This window comes from Cavia porcellus, unplaced genomic scaffold, assembly GCF_034190915.1.
Source record: "Cavia porcellus strain 051 isolate PalLab524CR breed Dunkin Hartley unplaced genomic scaffold, mCavPor4.1 scaffold_6, whole genome shotgun sequence".
NCBI lineage: Eukaryota > Metazoa > Chordata > Mammalia > Rodentia > Caviidae > Cavia > Cavia porcellus.
Genome location: NW_026947489.1, coordinates 50,088,213 through 50,104,013, shown reverse-complemented (window position 1 = coordinate 50,104,013; position 15,801 = coordinate 50,088,213). Strand labels below are relative to the sequence as shown.

Sequence of the window (15,801 nt, the reverse complement as noted above, 5' to 3'; positions counted from 1 at the left end):
CTGGACAGTGATTACCCTGAAAATCCCTTATTGATAGTCTTTGAATAGATCTCCCACACCTCTCTTTCCCTCCATCTCTCACATCTCCTTTTTAATTTTTTTATTATTTATTGTTTTCCTAAATTGTCTTCTGTATCTTTATGATAACCACTGAGGATATCTTGGGGAACGGAGGCACACTGGAATTGCCAGTCCTTCTAAGTTAGTGTACTGGTCACAATCAAGAGCACTGACTATTATGGATATTATGAGCTTAAGGAAGTAAACTTTATGGGTTTGTACATAAGAAAAGAAATTTTAGCACAAATTTGAAGAGCCTTTAGGTGATCTTTGGACAGAAAGAATAAAATACAAAGTTAGTACTCAGTGTCTCAACAACTATCACCATCGATGATTCTAGGCGCATAGTCCTATAAAGTATTTATTCAAACCCATAAAGACTAAATACAAGTCATGTCAGTGCTGGCAGGTAATTGGAAGACAGCTAGTTGTTTTTTCTGAATGAAGTGAGCATGCAGTGTTGTGTAAAACTTAGAACTCACAGACTGGATGTACACAGAGAAACACAGTATGTTTCATTTTTTTGGAACTGAGTGAAAACACTTGAGAGGCAGAATTTCATGTATAATACAAGAGCACTTGCATGATTTCAAATGTGTAAATGCTTGATGAGAATTAGTTTTTCCTGGACAAGGCCATGGCTGGGTCACATGTAGTTGATTTTTCTCTCTGAAATGTTAAACTCAAGCTTAGAAGGATTTGGCAGATTTTTATCAGAGTGGTGGTTCTTAACTCCTCTGAAGTCTTGTAGGAAGAGAGAGAGAGAAATGTAGGGGGGAAAGATCAGGAGAGACAAAAGGGAGAACAGGGAGTTCTTGAGTGTAGCACCCTAGACTCTGTCCTAGAATGTCTTATACCACAATCTTTAGCCCACAAATTCTTAACTTAGAAAATGTGTCACTGCAGTTATGCCAGCGCCAGGTCATTTCTGTTACCACTCTCCAACCTATCTCATCAGCTGCTTCCTGAGTCGGCTCCATGGGGGTTTGTGCACTCTGAGGAATGAACATTTCAGCATTGTGGACTCACTGCTAGCACAAAGATACAGGGCTGAGTCTTCTGGTTCAGAGGACTTGATTTCCAGTCTGCAGAGTGAGTCTTGGGGACATTCAGCTGAGAACTGTTTCTCGAACATGTCCATTTTATTAATATCTTGTCTGTTCTGAAAATAAATCAAAAACTTCAACTCTTTATTCTGCTTTTGTTGATACCAGTAAAAAGTAGTGTGTCCTTTTTTAGGGACACACCTCATGTTCGCTCTCTGTCCTTTCCATTTGATCAGATGTCTTGGCCTCTGGGTCACTGTGTCCTCAGAAAAGTCTGAAAGAGAAGGAAAGACAAGCTAAGGCCTAAGCCCCTAAGCATTGTCAACCCGAAACAGGTTTGGGTCTGGCTTGCCAAGCCTAAGACAAGGGTTTTCTTTTGTGCCTCCGTGCTCAGGCCTCCTCTGCGTTCAGCAGAGAATAAGCTACATAGTAGAGGAGCCATGTGGTCATGGTCGCATTGAAGCTGTAAAAGACTCAGATTGTTCCACTCCTTATAGGCAGCCTTCCTGTGACGTGATTGCTTGGCAGAGTTGGTCTTCTTGGGACCAATTCATGTTCCTGTCAAACAGGAATCACTTCCTTGTACCAGAAAGAAGGTGTTTAGTTTCATTGAATAAACAAAACTGACTGATATTTTATTTATTTATAAATTGTTATATGTAAGAGAGAAAAGAGAGAGAGAGAGAGAAATAAAGAGAGAGCCATGCAGATTTCCACACCCAAAGAAAACTTTGTGTAACTATTAGATTTTTGTCAATTATTGATTTAGTTGTATAATGAAATATTCCTGTTTCTATGTATGCTCCTGTGCTCTAATTTCCTGTCAAATCTTTGACTTGATTTTTTTTCTCATATTGTCATCTACAACTTTTTTGTCAATAAACATCAGTGGGTCTTTTTTCATTTTCTTTCTGTTGTTTCCGTTTGGCCAGAAGTCTTACATTTGGATCATCAGAAGACTATGGCAGAGAACTACAGCTAAGGAAAGCACCTCATTGAGACTCTGACACAGAAAAGGGTTTGCATCTGGAGTTGGTTATATTATAAAATACAATGACAAAACAATATCACTACTCCTTGTGAGTGACTAGACTGCTAATGTCATAGGGACAATCTTTTTTATTTAATATAAAAAAGAGACAGATAAGGAAAACAAAAAGCAATACAGACAAACAAACCACAACAAGAAACCAAATACAGTGAAGTATAGGTTTCAAAAACATGGTTATTGATAGTCTTTTTTTCCCCCTCCATCTCTCTCACTTCATCTTAAATTCTTGGTATTATTTATATTTTTCTTAATTTTCCCACTGCAGCTTAATGATAACCACTGACAATAACTTGGGAGTAAGTGAGAAAGACTAGAATCTGTAATATATGCCACTAGGCTGGCCACTGTCTAGAATACTGGTTACTGTCATAGGGGTTATGTGCTTATGGAAGACGTCTCATGTCCTTGTATGGGAAAATGGAAATTAGCATAATTTTGAAGAATACTCGGGGATATTTAGATACATGCAAAATATACATAAAGTACTCAGTGTCTCAACAATTATCAACATCCTTAATTCTAAACACGTGACCCTATAAACTCATTATTCAAGTCCATAAAGTCCTAAGTTCATGGGCTTTCAATGCTGGCAAAAATATTGGAGGACAATTGGGTATCTTTTCTGGATGAAGTAAGTATTTTGCAGCACCTAGAAGTCACAGACTGGATGCACACAAACATGAAGTGTTTCCTTTATTCTGAGCTGATAGAATTATGAACAGATAGAATTATGTCCAAAATAAGATAATATGTTATTTCAACTGCCTACATGTATGGCTGGAATTGGGTGCTCCATGAGAAGGTCATGGCTTACTTGTTCATAATCAATGCTATCTCTGATATCTAAAACCAAGCTTAGAAAGATTCAGGCTGATTTTATCACTATGGTATAACAATCACAAATGAACTTATGATCTTTGTGATGCATCATGAGGCTTTGACAAAAGAAGAAAGATTGTGTTAGAAGGGAAAAGCATAAAGTGGACGATGAAGAAGAAGGACTCCTGGAAAGGCAAAAAGACTAGACTCCTTTACCAAAATCTTCAGCTCACCAGTTCTTGACATTAGAATAACTATCAGCAATGCAAAAAATTCTGCTGTAGAGCTCCAGTTCATCTCTGTTTCCTCCTTCCACCTGAACTCATCACCTGCTTCCTGAGTGGGCTCCATGGGGTTTTCTGTACATAGAGGAACGAACGTTTCAGCACTGTGGACTCACTGCTTGCACACAGATACAGGGCTGAGTTGTTTCGCTCAGAGGACTTGATTTCCAGGCTGCAGGGTAAGTCTTTGGGACACGTAGCTGAGAAAAGGTCCTTGAACCTGTCTATTTCTTCAAGAGGTTCTCTATTCTGAAAACGAATCAAAGGCTTCAACTCGTTACTCTGCTTTTGTTGATACCAGTAAACAGCATTGTGTCCCTTTTTAGGGACACAGCTCATGTTTTCTTTCTGTCCTTTCCACTTGATCAGATGTGTTGGCCTCTGGGTCACTGTGTCATCAGAAAAGCCTGAAAGAGAAGGAAAGACAAGCTAAAACCGAAGCCCCTAAGCACTGCCAATCCAGAAAAGGGTTTGTGTCTGACTTGAGAAGCCCAGGACAAGGGTTTTCTTCTGTGCTTCTGTTGTCAGGCCTCACCTGCAATCAAGAGACAAAGAGCCACACAGCAGAGGAGCCATGTGGTCATGGCTGCATCGAAGTGGCAAAAGGCTGAGGCTACTGCCCTCCTCACAGGCAGCCTTCCTGTGACACGATAGCCTATCAGACTCGTCTTCTTCAGACAGAGTAATGTTTCTGGCAAACAAACTTCCTGGTACCAGAAAGAAGCTTCTAGTTTCACGCAGCAAATATACCTGGTTTATATCTCATTTATTTATAACACTTTATGGCTATTTTTACTATTATAACCAGTATTTGTGCATAAAAATATGTGTATATCTTATGACGTTATGTATTATCTATGCATAAATAATATATACATACCTAAATACTATATATACATATATTATGTACAATATTTACAAAGTCATAAAATAAAACAACAAAATAACTATGATTACCCTACAAATCTCTTATTCATAGTCTTTGAATATGTCTCTTTCATCTCGTTTCCCTCCATCTCTCATTTCTCCTGTTTAATACTTGGTATTACTTATTGTTTTCCTAAAATGTCTTCTGCATTTTTATGATAACCACTGAGGATACCTGGAGGAGTAGGAGAGAGACTGGAATTGCCAGTCCTTCTAAGTCAGTGTACTGGTCACAATCTAAAGCATTGGATGTCTCAGGGATAATGAGGTTATGGAAGTAAACTTTATGGATTTGTATATAAGAACAGAAGTTATAGCACAAATTTAAGAGGCTTCAGGTGATCTTTAGACACACATAGAATAAAATGCATAGGTAGTACTCAGTGTCTCAGTGATTATCCATGATTCTAGTCCTATAAACTGTTTATTCAGATCCATAAAGACTTACGTACAAGTCATGTCAGTGCTGGCAGGTAATTGGAAGACAACTAGATGTCTTTTGTGAAAGAAGGGAGCATACAGTATTGTGTAAAACTTAGAAGTCACAGGCTGGATGTATACAGAAAAACAGTACATTTCATTTATTTGGAATTAAGTGAAAAATTTTGAGAGGCAGAATTTCATCTATAATAAAATTGTAAGTATATGATTTGAAATGTGTAAATGCATGACTAGAGTTAGGTTTTCCAGGAGAATGACATGGCTTGTTTACCTGTAATTGATTTTTGTTTCTGAAATTTTAAACTCAAGCTTAGAAAGATTTGGGGAGATTTTTATCAGAGTGGTGGTTCTTTACTTATCATGAAAATTTGCTCAAAAACAGAGAGACAACAAGTAAGGGAAAAAAGGATAAGAGAGAGAAAAAGAAGAGGGAATTCTGGAGATACAGTAGCCCTACACCCTGTCATAGGAGGTCCTGTACCATAAATTTAGCCCACCAATTCTGGACATTAGAATACCTGTCACTGCAGTTATGCCAGCTCCAGGTCATTTCTGTTACCTCCCTCCAACCTATCTCATCAGCTGCTTCCTGAGCTGGCTCCATGGGGGTTTGTGCACTCTGAGGAACGAACATTTCAGCACTGTGTACTGACTGCTAGCACAGAGATACAGGGCTGAGTCTTCTAGTTCAGAGGACTTGATTTCCAGTCTGCAGAGTGAGTCTTGGGGACATTCAGCTGAGAACTGTTTCTCGAACATGTTCATTTTTTCCATATCTTTTCTGTTGCGAAAATAAATCAAAAACTTCAACTCTTTGTTCTGATTTTGTTGATACCAGTAAACAGCAGTGTGTCCCCTTTTTGGGACACAGCTCATGTTTGCTCCCTGTCCTTTCCATTTGATGAGATGTCTTGGCACCTGGATAACTTCGTCATCAGAAAAGCCTAGAAGAAAAGGAAAGAGAAGCTGAGGCCTCAGCCTGACAGTGCTGCTGATGCAGAAAAGGGTTTGGGTCGGAATGGCAAGCTGAGGACAAGGGTTTGTTTTCTGTGCTCAGGCTTCACCTGCATTCAGGAGACAAAGAGCCACACAGCAGAGCAGCCATGTGGTCATGGTGGCATTGAAGCCACAAAAGGCTGTGGCTGCTGCCCTCCTCACAGGCACCCTTCCTGTGATGTGACAGCTTGGCAGACTTGGTCTTCATGGGACTGACTCGTGTTCCTGGCAAACGCACTTCCTGATACAGAAAGAAGCTTCTGGTTTCACTCAGTAAATGCACCTGATTTATATCTCATTTATTTATAACTCTTTACGTCTATTTTTACTACTATAAAAGTATATGTGCATAAATTATGTGTGCATTTTATGACTCTATATATTATCTATGCATAAATATTAAATATGTACATAAATACTATATATAGATACTATGTATTATGTATAATATTTACAAAGTCATAAAATAATATAACAAAATAATGCTGCTACTACTGGACAGTGCATACTCTGAAAATCCCTTATCAATATTCTTTGAATACATCTCCCTCACCTCTCTTTCCCTCCATCTGTCACATCTCCTGTTTAACTTTGTTATTACTTATTATTTTCCTAAATTGTCTTCCGCATCTTTATGATAACCACTGAGGGTATCTTGGGGAAGGGAGGGAGACTGGAATTGCCAGTCCTTCTAAGTCAGTGTACTGGTCACAGTCTAGAGCACTGGATTTCACGAGGATTATGACGTTATGGAAACAAACCTTATGAGTTTGTATGGAAATTATAGTACAAATTTGAAGAGCCTTCAGGTGGTCTTTAGACACATAGAATCACATGCATAGGTAGTACTCAGTGTCTCAATGACTATCACCATCCATGATACTAGACACATACTCCTATAAACTGTTTATTCAGGCCCATGAGGACTTATGTACAAGTGATGTCAGTTCCGGCAGAAATTGGAAGACAACTAGATGTCTTTTCTAAAAGAAGGAAACATGTAGTGTTGTATAAAACTTAGAAATCACAGACTGGATGTACACAGAGAAGCACAATATGCTTCATTTATTCGGAAATGCGTGAAAAATTCTGAGAGGCAGAATTTCATCTATAATAAAACAGCACCTATATGATTTCAAATATGTAAACGCATGACTAGAATTAGTTTTTCTAGATAGCATGTCTGAGTCATCTGTAATTGATTTTTCTCTCTGAAATTTTAAACTCTAGCTTAGAAGGATTTGGGGAGATTTTTATCAGAGTGGTGGTTCTTTACTTACCATGAAAATTTGCTCAAAAACAGAGAGACAAAAAGTAAGGGAATAAAGGATAGGAGAGAGAAACAAGAAGCGGAGTTCTGGAGATACAGCAGCCCTACACCCTGTCACAGGAGGTCCTGTACCATAAATTTAGCCCACCAATTCTGGACATTAGAATACCTGTCACTGCAGTTATGCCAGCTCCAGGTCATTTCTGTTACCTCCCTCCAACCTATCTCATCAGCTGCTTCCTGAGCTGGCTCCATGGGGGTTTGTGCACTCTGAGGAATGAACATTTCAGCACTGTGGACTCACTGCTAGCACAGAGATACAGGGCTGAGTGTTCTGGTTCAGAGGACTTGATTTCCAGTCTGCAGTGTGAGTCTTGGGAACATTCAGCTGAGAACTGGTCCTCAAACCTGTCCATTTTATTCATATCTTGACTGTTCAGAAAATAAATCAAAAAGTTCAACTCTTTGTTCTGCTTTTGTTGATACCAGTAAATAGCAGTGTGTCCCTTTTTAGGAATACAGCTCATGTTCGCTTTCTGTCCTTTCCATTTGATGAGATGTCTTGGCGTCTGAATAACTTCGTCATCAGAAAAGCCTAGAAGAAAAGGAAAGAGAAGCTGAGGCCTCAGCCTGACAGTGCTGCTGATGCAGAAAAGGGTTTGCCTCTGGCGTAGCAAGCTGAGAACAAGAGTTTGTTTTCTGTACTCAGGCCTCACCTTCATTCAGGAGACAAAGAGCCACACAGCAGAAGAGCCATGTGGACATGGTTGCATCGAAATGGCAAAACGCTCAGGCTGCTGCACTTCTCATGGGCAGCCTTCTTGTGACGTGATAGCTTGGCAGGCTTGGTCTTTGTCATGTGTTCCTGGCAACACAGTTGCTAGTATTTATTGGAAGTGAGGGCTACGGAAACTCAGTCAGTATTACAGGTGTTTATTCATTTACATATATTTAAACGTATGTTTTCTTTTATTTGTCTGTATCTTTTCTTTTCTTTTTGTATTTTTGAGACAGAGTTTCACCATAGAGTTCAGGCTGGCCTTGAGCTCACCTTGTACTGATGGGATTACCACCCATGTATCATCCCACCCAGCTCAAATGTATTTTTATTAACATAATAAGCAGTTGTTTTTCAAAATTTACAAAGTAAGCACAATAATGAAATAACAAACATTACTGGTGGACAATGACTAAATTGTTCATACTTTAGTCATAGGCTTTTCAGATCTGTCTCTTTCTCTTCTTTTCTATATGTATACATGCATATATATGCATATATTCTTTTTATTAAAAATTCTTTAAGTATTTTTTTTGTTGTTCTTTTTGACACAGTGTCTCTGTATGCAGTTCTGGCTGCCCTTGAGCTCACTTTGTAGCCCAGACTGGTCTGGAACCCCCAATGATCCTCCTGCTTCAGCCTCCCGAGTGCTGGGATTACTGGCATGTCCCACCATGGCTGGCCAAGTGCTGTTTTATAATCTTTTTTTCTAGTTAATTATCATTGTCCCTTTTCATTCATATTTACCTCATCAACTATTCAATTTTATTCCAAATTTCATAGTTGTCTCCTAAGTCAATTTGCCACCAATCTGCATGTCTGTGTCTAATTCAGTGTCAAACATTGTTTTTATCATTAAAACATAGTCATCTTTTAGTATAAGAGGCCCCATTATTGCTGTCATTATAACCCCGAGTCTAACCAGTTTTTTGAAAATATTTCACATTATTTTTATTTTGGATGTATTTTAACTAGTTCTTTTACTAGTACTTTTAGAAGGTATTTCTCATTCTTTCCTGAGCTTTCTGACATTCAGAATGCCATCTGCATGTGAACCAGGTATAATGCCATCCAGGTAAAGAAATAACTTCAGTTTTCAGCTTCGGTTGACTGCTCTGGTCCCTACTGATGTTAAGAGGAGAAAGAACCGGAAAGATTGAAACACACCAAGGGTTCTGGTGTTGTTTTTAAAAATCCATTTTCTGTTCCACTATATCAAGTGCAAATAGTTAACCCAGTGGAGATGGGCAGGGTTACTCTTGTAATTTTATCAACAGGCAAAGTGCACTCAACAGACCTTAGGGTGTTTTAGTGGAAGGGATTTAGGAGATGGTGGCCTGAGTTCTGGTTCTACCACTTATAAACTGTATAAACCTAAAAAAATTAATTTTTCATCAATTTTATTTTCTCATTTGTAAATTTGAGATAGTGAATGCCTGTTTCAAAACTACAGAAAGAAATTTAGAACTTTTTTTTTTTTTTTTCTTTTTAGTACTGGGGCTCGAACTCAGAGCCTTGCGCTTGCCAGGAGGGGGCGCTGTGCCGCTGAGCTGCATCCCCATCCCTAGAACAATTCTTAACACATAATAAATGCCATATTTTTGTTTGCTGTTTCTGCTTTCTTGATCTGATAGTCTAATACACAATAAATTGAAAAGTTAATGCAGTACAGAAAAGCAGAATTTATTGACCTAAGGTTTCACCTGCTAACTACAATATTTCCCAGCATTAAGATTTATACAAGCATACATGCACTACACAGCACAGCTCCTTCTCAAGAGCCTTACATCAGTGATTAAACATTTAGTGATCAGTGATGAAACATTTCTGGAAGATTTTATTTTTTGTAGACAAAATTTTGTTTTACATCTAATCTGAGGTCCTCAGTCACGAATGATACTTTACCTTGTGACATCACTTTTGGTTAGAATCTGGTATATCAGGAACTTTGCTACTCTCCTCTGGAGGAGGAGTGGAAGGCAGAGAAAGAAAGAAGAAAGAGGCAGGCAAGGTGGGAGGGGAGGAAATGAGATACTGGTTAGAGAGAGTCACTGAGAACAGCAGAAATGCAGCCACAAGCCAAGAAGAAGCTGGTTGTGTGGCGACCTCCAGTGCCAGGGTTGAGGCTTTCCGTTCTCAGTCACACCTGCAAAGCAGGCGTCCTCCTTTCTTCTACAAAGTTATCCTCTTTGCTTTCATCATAGATCTTTCTGTCTGTCTGATCACTCCTGAGGAGCCTTTTGCACAAAAATATTTTAAAAGTATAAACTTGAGTGAATGGTGCCACAAAGGAAGTCAACTATTTTGAAATGTAGATATCAAAACATTATTTTTAAATTTACGACATGTTACTATATGTACACTTTTAAAGTTTAGTAAACTAAATATATCCTGATGTCTGAAAACTGCTATGATTTCAAAGTAATGAATCTACATAATGTGATGGAGATGAACTGAAGTTTGTATCAATATACAAATGTATCTAATATAGGCAAATATATTATTACTGTTATTATTGACTTTGTCACAATATTGACAAAACTGTTATGATCTCTTCGTTAGATTTATTATGGATGAGAATACTACTTGTCAGTTGAGGTTAGTACAAAATAAAGATGAGTTGTTCTGTTTAATAGATTCCCTGAATGGATCCCTTGATTTGAGCAGAGTAAACGGTAGGATGCAGGTACTTAACTATTATGGTCACTTTTTGTTCTCCTCAAAATTTTCTTTGCAACTTTACTCTTGCCTGTAATCAGATTGGATCTTTAGCCTCATTTTTATGCTCCAAAAGTCTATTGAGAAACTTGAAGGGGGAATCAAACTGGTTACATTTTTCTTTTAATAAGAAATTAGGTTGTTTGCTCTAAATTAGCAAAATATGCAGAGCACATGATTTGATGGCATGCAGAGCAACCAAAGGCATCATTTTAAAGAGTTTAGACTTTAAGCGGGACATGAATCAAAAAAAGTATGTAATAAAATTACTATTTAAGTCAAGCATAAGCCAATTTAGTCATTGTCCACCAATATTGTTTGTTATTTCATTATTGTGTTTACTGCCTTTAAAATTCCTCATTTCCCTACATGTCTGTCACTATTGTAATCATGGGAGCCACCTTAATGCTTGCCTGAGCTTCTGCACTGGTTTCTTTGTGTCAGTTCTCTCCACACTGCTAAAGGCAGGATGGGGTGTGTGGGAATGCAGCAACCAAATACACGCCACTTTGACATGAAGGTTGTTTTGAGTTAAAGGCATTTGAAAAGAGGCAAAAGGTGCAAAAAGACACTCTGAGCCTCTTCCTTTGATTCCTATAAGTGGAAGATAAAACCCCATATGAAAGATCTTCTCCCACACTTTATTTTCAGTAAGTACAGAAAGCCGAGGCCAGGGGAAATCTGTGCAAAACAACGTTGTTACAAGTGCTTCTTCTTGTCATTTCTCCATTCAGCTAACTGCCCTAGCTTGGCCCATATGCCTTGTTACCCCTTCACAATTTACTACTCTGCTTAATTCACAGTATCAGTGTTCAACTCTAACTGTGTTTTTGTGTTTTTATATCTTTCGAAGGCTCCCAGGATGTAAAAATCTGGTATTAAATGAATTTATTCACTCTTCTTTGTTTAATCTGCCTTATGTCAGTTTAATTCTCAGCCCAACTGTAAAACTATAGAAGAATTTACCTCTAGGTAAAATTTTACTTCACCTATAGGGTCCATTATAGCCAGAATGCTGGCTATAGACACACACACACACACACACACACACACACACACACACACACACACACGATTACCTGAGAGGTCAAAAGCTTAAAACCACAATTGGTTCTGCTAAACTTCATGTTTAATTCTAATTTCCCGTGCCTTATAATGCCATAAGTAGTCTGATGTCTTTGTCTCTTGACCGCACCTTGTTTTCCCCCAGCCCCACTCTGTTCCTGGATCACTGCTAATTTCATTCTACTCACTAAACTCATAGATTTCTCTCCTGACTGGCCTTTCCATCTGTCTTAACTTCTCTTCCTTTCATTATCCCTGGTCCCACTTAATTAAGTCCAGCTTCTTGTGGTGGAAAGCATTCAGGGAAAATATTTAATATTTCCTCAAGAATCTTTCGTAAATGGAGTAGAAACTTTAAATACTTTAAATATTAGACTCCAGAGTCACCTACAAGAAACCAATCACGGTCCATTTTTGTTAGATAAAATAAAAGACTGCTTTCCACATTCTGATGGGAAAACATAGCAGCAGGGATTTGAAATCAGGAAGTAGAAAATCAAGTCATATCCCTCAGCCACTTGAGGTCTATGCACTCTCATAATTGGGTTGAGAGTCCTAGAAACCAATTCTAGGATTGTTTTTGGGAAATATCGAATTTAATTGCCAGTTGGTCCATACCCTACAAATTGTTAGTGCACTGAGTAAGAAATGGGGATTCAAATTGGGGGTATCCCAGGTAAGGGAGGACTTAAAGAAGGAGCTTGCCTCCCTCACAGCTCTACAGTTCTCTGCATGGCCACTCCATTGGTAGAGATCATGGTGCCAAGAGTGAGAGAGGTAAAGGGAGGGGAGAGGGAGAAGGACAGGAAGAGAGAAGGAGAAAGGATGGGTTGGAGGGGGAGATGGAGTCTTATTTCAGAAATGAACTTGCTTTCAAGGGCAATATAGTCCTAGAGTAAAGGTAGAATCACATAAAAATATTTTACACTTTGAACGATTCACTCATTTTTTATCAGAAGAAATCTTATGGGACTTCATTTCCATGGTCCTGCTCCAAAGAGAACATAATCCAAATTTGGACTGGATTGTATTTATTGCTATCACTATCACCTCCATTTGCATCTAGCATATTCACAGCACCCAAAGATGTTGTGTGTCACTCTTGACTAAGTTGTCAAAGGGAGAGAAGCAAAAGGCCCCTGTAAGGAAGGCTTCAGGCACATGTTCTTTTTTTGGTAGTGTGCGCACGAGTTTTCTGCTGAACTAGAAAGTTCTTTCAGGACATAGAAGATATAAGTGGAGCAGAGAAACCTTAGAAAAAAGTCCTCTCTTAAGAGAAAGCAAAACACCTTTTACAAACATAGTGCTCTGAGCTTTTTCAGGCTGTTGGTGAAGGAGGTTATACAATATTTCAAGTGTCTTACAAGCTTCTCTAGGCTAAAAATTGGGGCAGAGCAAGAGACTATAGTTCTGGGTTCTCAATTTCAGTGACAAGGAACATAGTGACCGAACCTAGGTGATGTAATATGAAGTAATAAAGGGAAACGGGCATAACGATGAGGCAGATATAATGTGGTTCCATGTCTATTGCTGAATCAGTTGTTAGAATAATTAGTTGGGAAATCGTTACATGTTAGAGGCTTTCACATCCTAACCTGTGATATAAGTGAACCAAAGCCCAATCAGTGGGAAAGGTTAAAGCCTCGGAAAACAAAACTTAAACTTAACAGATCAGAGACTGTCAATTAAACTAAAATATTTTCACTTTAACTAGTCAGATTTTTTTTTTGGACACGTTATAAGAACACCTTATAAAACTTTTCCCCTGCTGAGCCTTTGGTGGAACCCAAACCATTTTTGGAACTGCTCTGCTCAGATAACTTGTTAAAATTTTAATTTTGCTAAATTCATTTTTTAACAGTTCCATTCTGGCTTCGTGAATCCCCAACTTCGCCAAGGATAAGGTCTTACCTGCATGCACCATCCGCAAACTTGGCACCTAACACACTCTGTTGCCAAGAGAACCACAGCAGCCTAGGACCAAGGGTTGGCAGACTATCAGCTATGGGTGACTCTGATGGGTTTATACTTGGGGACAATATAAGTTGAGAGATCTCTATCCCTAGGATCTCACTATAAACGACCCTTTATCCTCTTTTTCATGAACTTTCATCTCTTCAAATCATTTCATCCATTAGTGCTTTTTTTCCTTTTCATTCTCATATATATAAGATTAGAGTACTTTTATCTTGTGGCTCATGACACACAGGTATTACTTGTCAATTTGTTATTATTTATTCTAAAGCATACCAGTGACTTTAGAAACATTTCCTCCTTTCATGTTAATATACAAGAGAGACTTTGAGAATATTTATATTTATAGCTGTGTTGTTCTTTCATCCCATCTCTTTATGTTTGTTAAAAATTCCCGTTTCTTTTCATAATTATTTATTAAGGTCTTTTGCTCATTTTCCTTGGATCATGCAGATTTTTTGTCAAAGTAAGTATTTTGTTTTCTGTTACAGAAGAATTTTTCTAAGTACTTACATCCCCTGCTACACTTGCTTCTAGCTAGACAAAACTTTGTAGTTCAGCAGACAAACCGTGCTGTCTGAAGTCTACCACGCAGATCCCTTTCCACTTTGTTCTCTTCACAGTTTTGTCATGAGTGGCTCTCAACATTTTCATTAGGGGAGTTTCAAGTGCACCCTGTGCCTGGCTGTACAGAAGGGCCCTCCTGTGTCTCAGGGATTGTCTCACCCTCATCAGCTAAGCCCCCACATTACCCATCATCAAACTCATCCATGAGTGACTCTCTTGGCTGTCGCATGATTTGCTAGATCTTGAAGGTTCAGATTGTTATAAAATAGGTTGAATATTGTCAGAGAACTTAATGCCACATCTTACCAAACACAAGACACCAAAATTTACAGAAGTGTCTTCACACTCAACCATATGATCATATCTATACAGGTACAGAGTACATAACTTGCATGTTGCAGATTCAGTGCAAAAATGCAGGTTGTCAGGGACTTTCCATGTCAGTTTGCCCCTGTATGGGCCTGACCCAATTCCCAGTTTTCTACATCTCATATAAGATATCTCCTTTTTACTCCACTCAGATTCATTTTCTCTGCTTCTCTCCCTCCTTCCCCTCTTCCTCCTATTCTACCTCCCCTGTGTCAACCAGAGAAGCTGTGGTTTTCCTCCCCTCCTTCCTCAGAACAGGCTGCTACTCAGCCTGTTCTTGCCCAGCTCTCTGATTTCCACCAAGCGCTGTGTCACTTGCTGCACAGAAGTAGAAGCTGCTGTCTTCAGGATGGGTGGTGGTCACCGTCAGAGTTGAATATGTCAGGTTTGGGTGGTGGATGGCAAACTTGGTCTCATTAAAACCCTTTTCATATGAGGCTATGGAATCCGTGTTAGAAGTTGCCATCAGCACAAAGCTCTCTTTTGGGAACTGATGATACCAAAACACTGTTGTGGCCTGCAAGTCCACAAAGTGACATTCAATCTTCACTGATGAACCACTTTTACAGATGGTCCTGCTTGGATGTTGAAGGACGAGAGCCCCAAGCCCAGAATCTGCTGAAAAAAGAGGACAGAGGAACAAACATGGCCAGCAAGACTTCAGTCAGTCATGAGCTGAGTCAGAGAGAACCTCAGGAAACATATTTCTGTTGCCCTTCTCTCAGCTCCTAGAAAACCTGATACAAGCTTTCATTTAGTACAGTCATCTTCTCAACCTTCCTAGGACTGTAACCCCACATCCCCTGAGTGGGGTTTCACCCTTTGCACTTTAGACAACCTGGACACTCCTGTTCACTCCAGTTAGCATAGATATCCCACAAGCGCTGGCTATTACTTGTCTCTTTTCAACACATAAGCATACACAATCAGATGCACACGCACACACACACACACACACACACACACACACACACACACACTCACATGCCCAAGCTCCCGGCTGTAATACGGCCCATACTTGGCCCCAGAAGCAACAGAAACAGAAGCAGCATCTTCGTGTCGTCCTCTCTCGACCTCCTCTGAGGTAAGGTTACAGGATGCTCTATTCTTTCAGTCCTCTTCTCTGGAGGATGCAGAGCTAATCTCATAACCCTGGGTACTCAAATCCGCCCTCTGCTGGTGGCGCTTGCCAGTGACATAAGATCCATTTCTCTCCCTATCCAAGAAGCCTACCACGCTCAAGGTGACTTCCCCGTTTAACTTGTGAAGGTATAGAAGATACACCAAGACTGAGAGCATTCAGATGATTTTAATGCACTTATCATAAAGAAAAGAATGTTTTGAGCAGTAAAAGCCATTAGAATCCATTCTTAGCTTGTCAAGCCATATCCTCAGTGTCATCATGCCAGGGCAGTCACTATAGGTTGACAGTGCCA

The 15,801-nt window shown here is 39.2% G+C and overlaps 3 gene segments (V, D, J or C); all 3 read right to left on the bottom strand.

Moving 5' to 3' along the window:
* The window catches only part of LOC100731126 (T cell receptor beta constant 1-like), a 76,075-nt gene extending 72,139 nt beyond the window's left edge, over positions 1-3,936 (bottom strand). The window contains 2 exon segments of the C gene segment in view: positions 3,377-3,667; positions 3,796-3,936. Coding sequence covers positions 3,377-3,667; positions 3,796-3,844 — 340 coding nt within the window.
* A 1,260-nt stretch (positions 3,937-5,196) lies between these two features.
* On the bottom strand, positions 5,197-5,850 carry LOC134476437 (probable non-functional T cell receptor beta variable 23-1). The segment is given in 2 exon segments: positions 5,197-5,572; positions 5,693-5,850. Coding segments are annotated over 2 exon segments (423 nt in total).
* Positions 5,851-14,612: 8,762 nt separating this feature from the next.
* On the bottom strand, positions 14,613-15,516 carry LOC101788174 (T cell receptor beta variable 20-1-like). The segment is given in 2 exon segments: positions 14,613-14,980; positions 15,384-15,516. Coding segments are annotated over 2 exon segments (483 nt in total).
* Between the last annotated feature and the right edge of the window lie 285 nt (positions 15,517-15,801).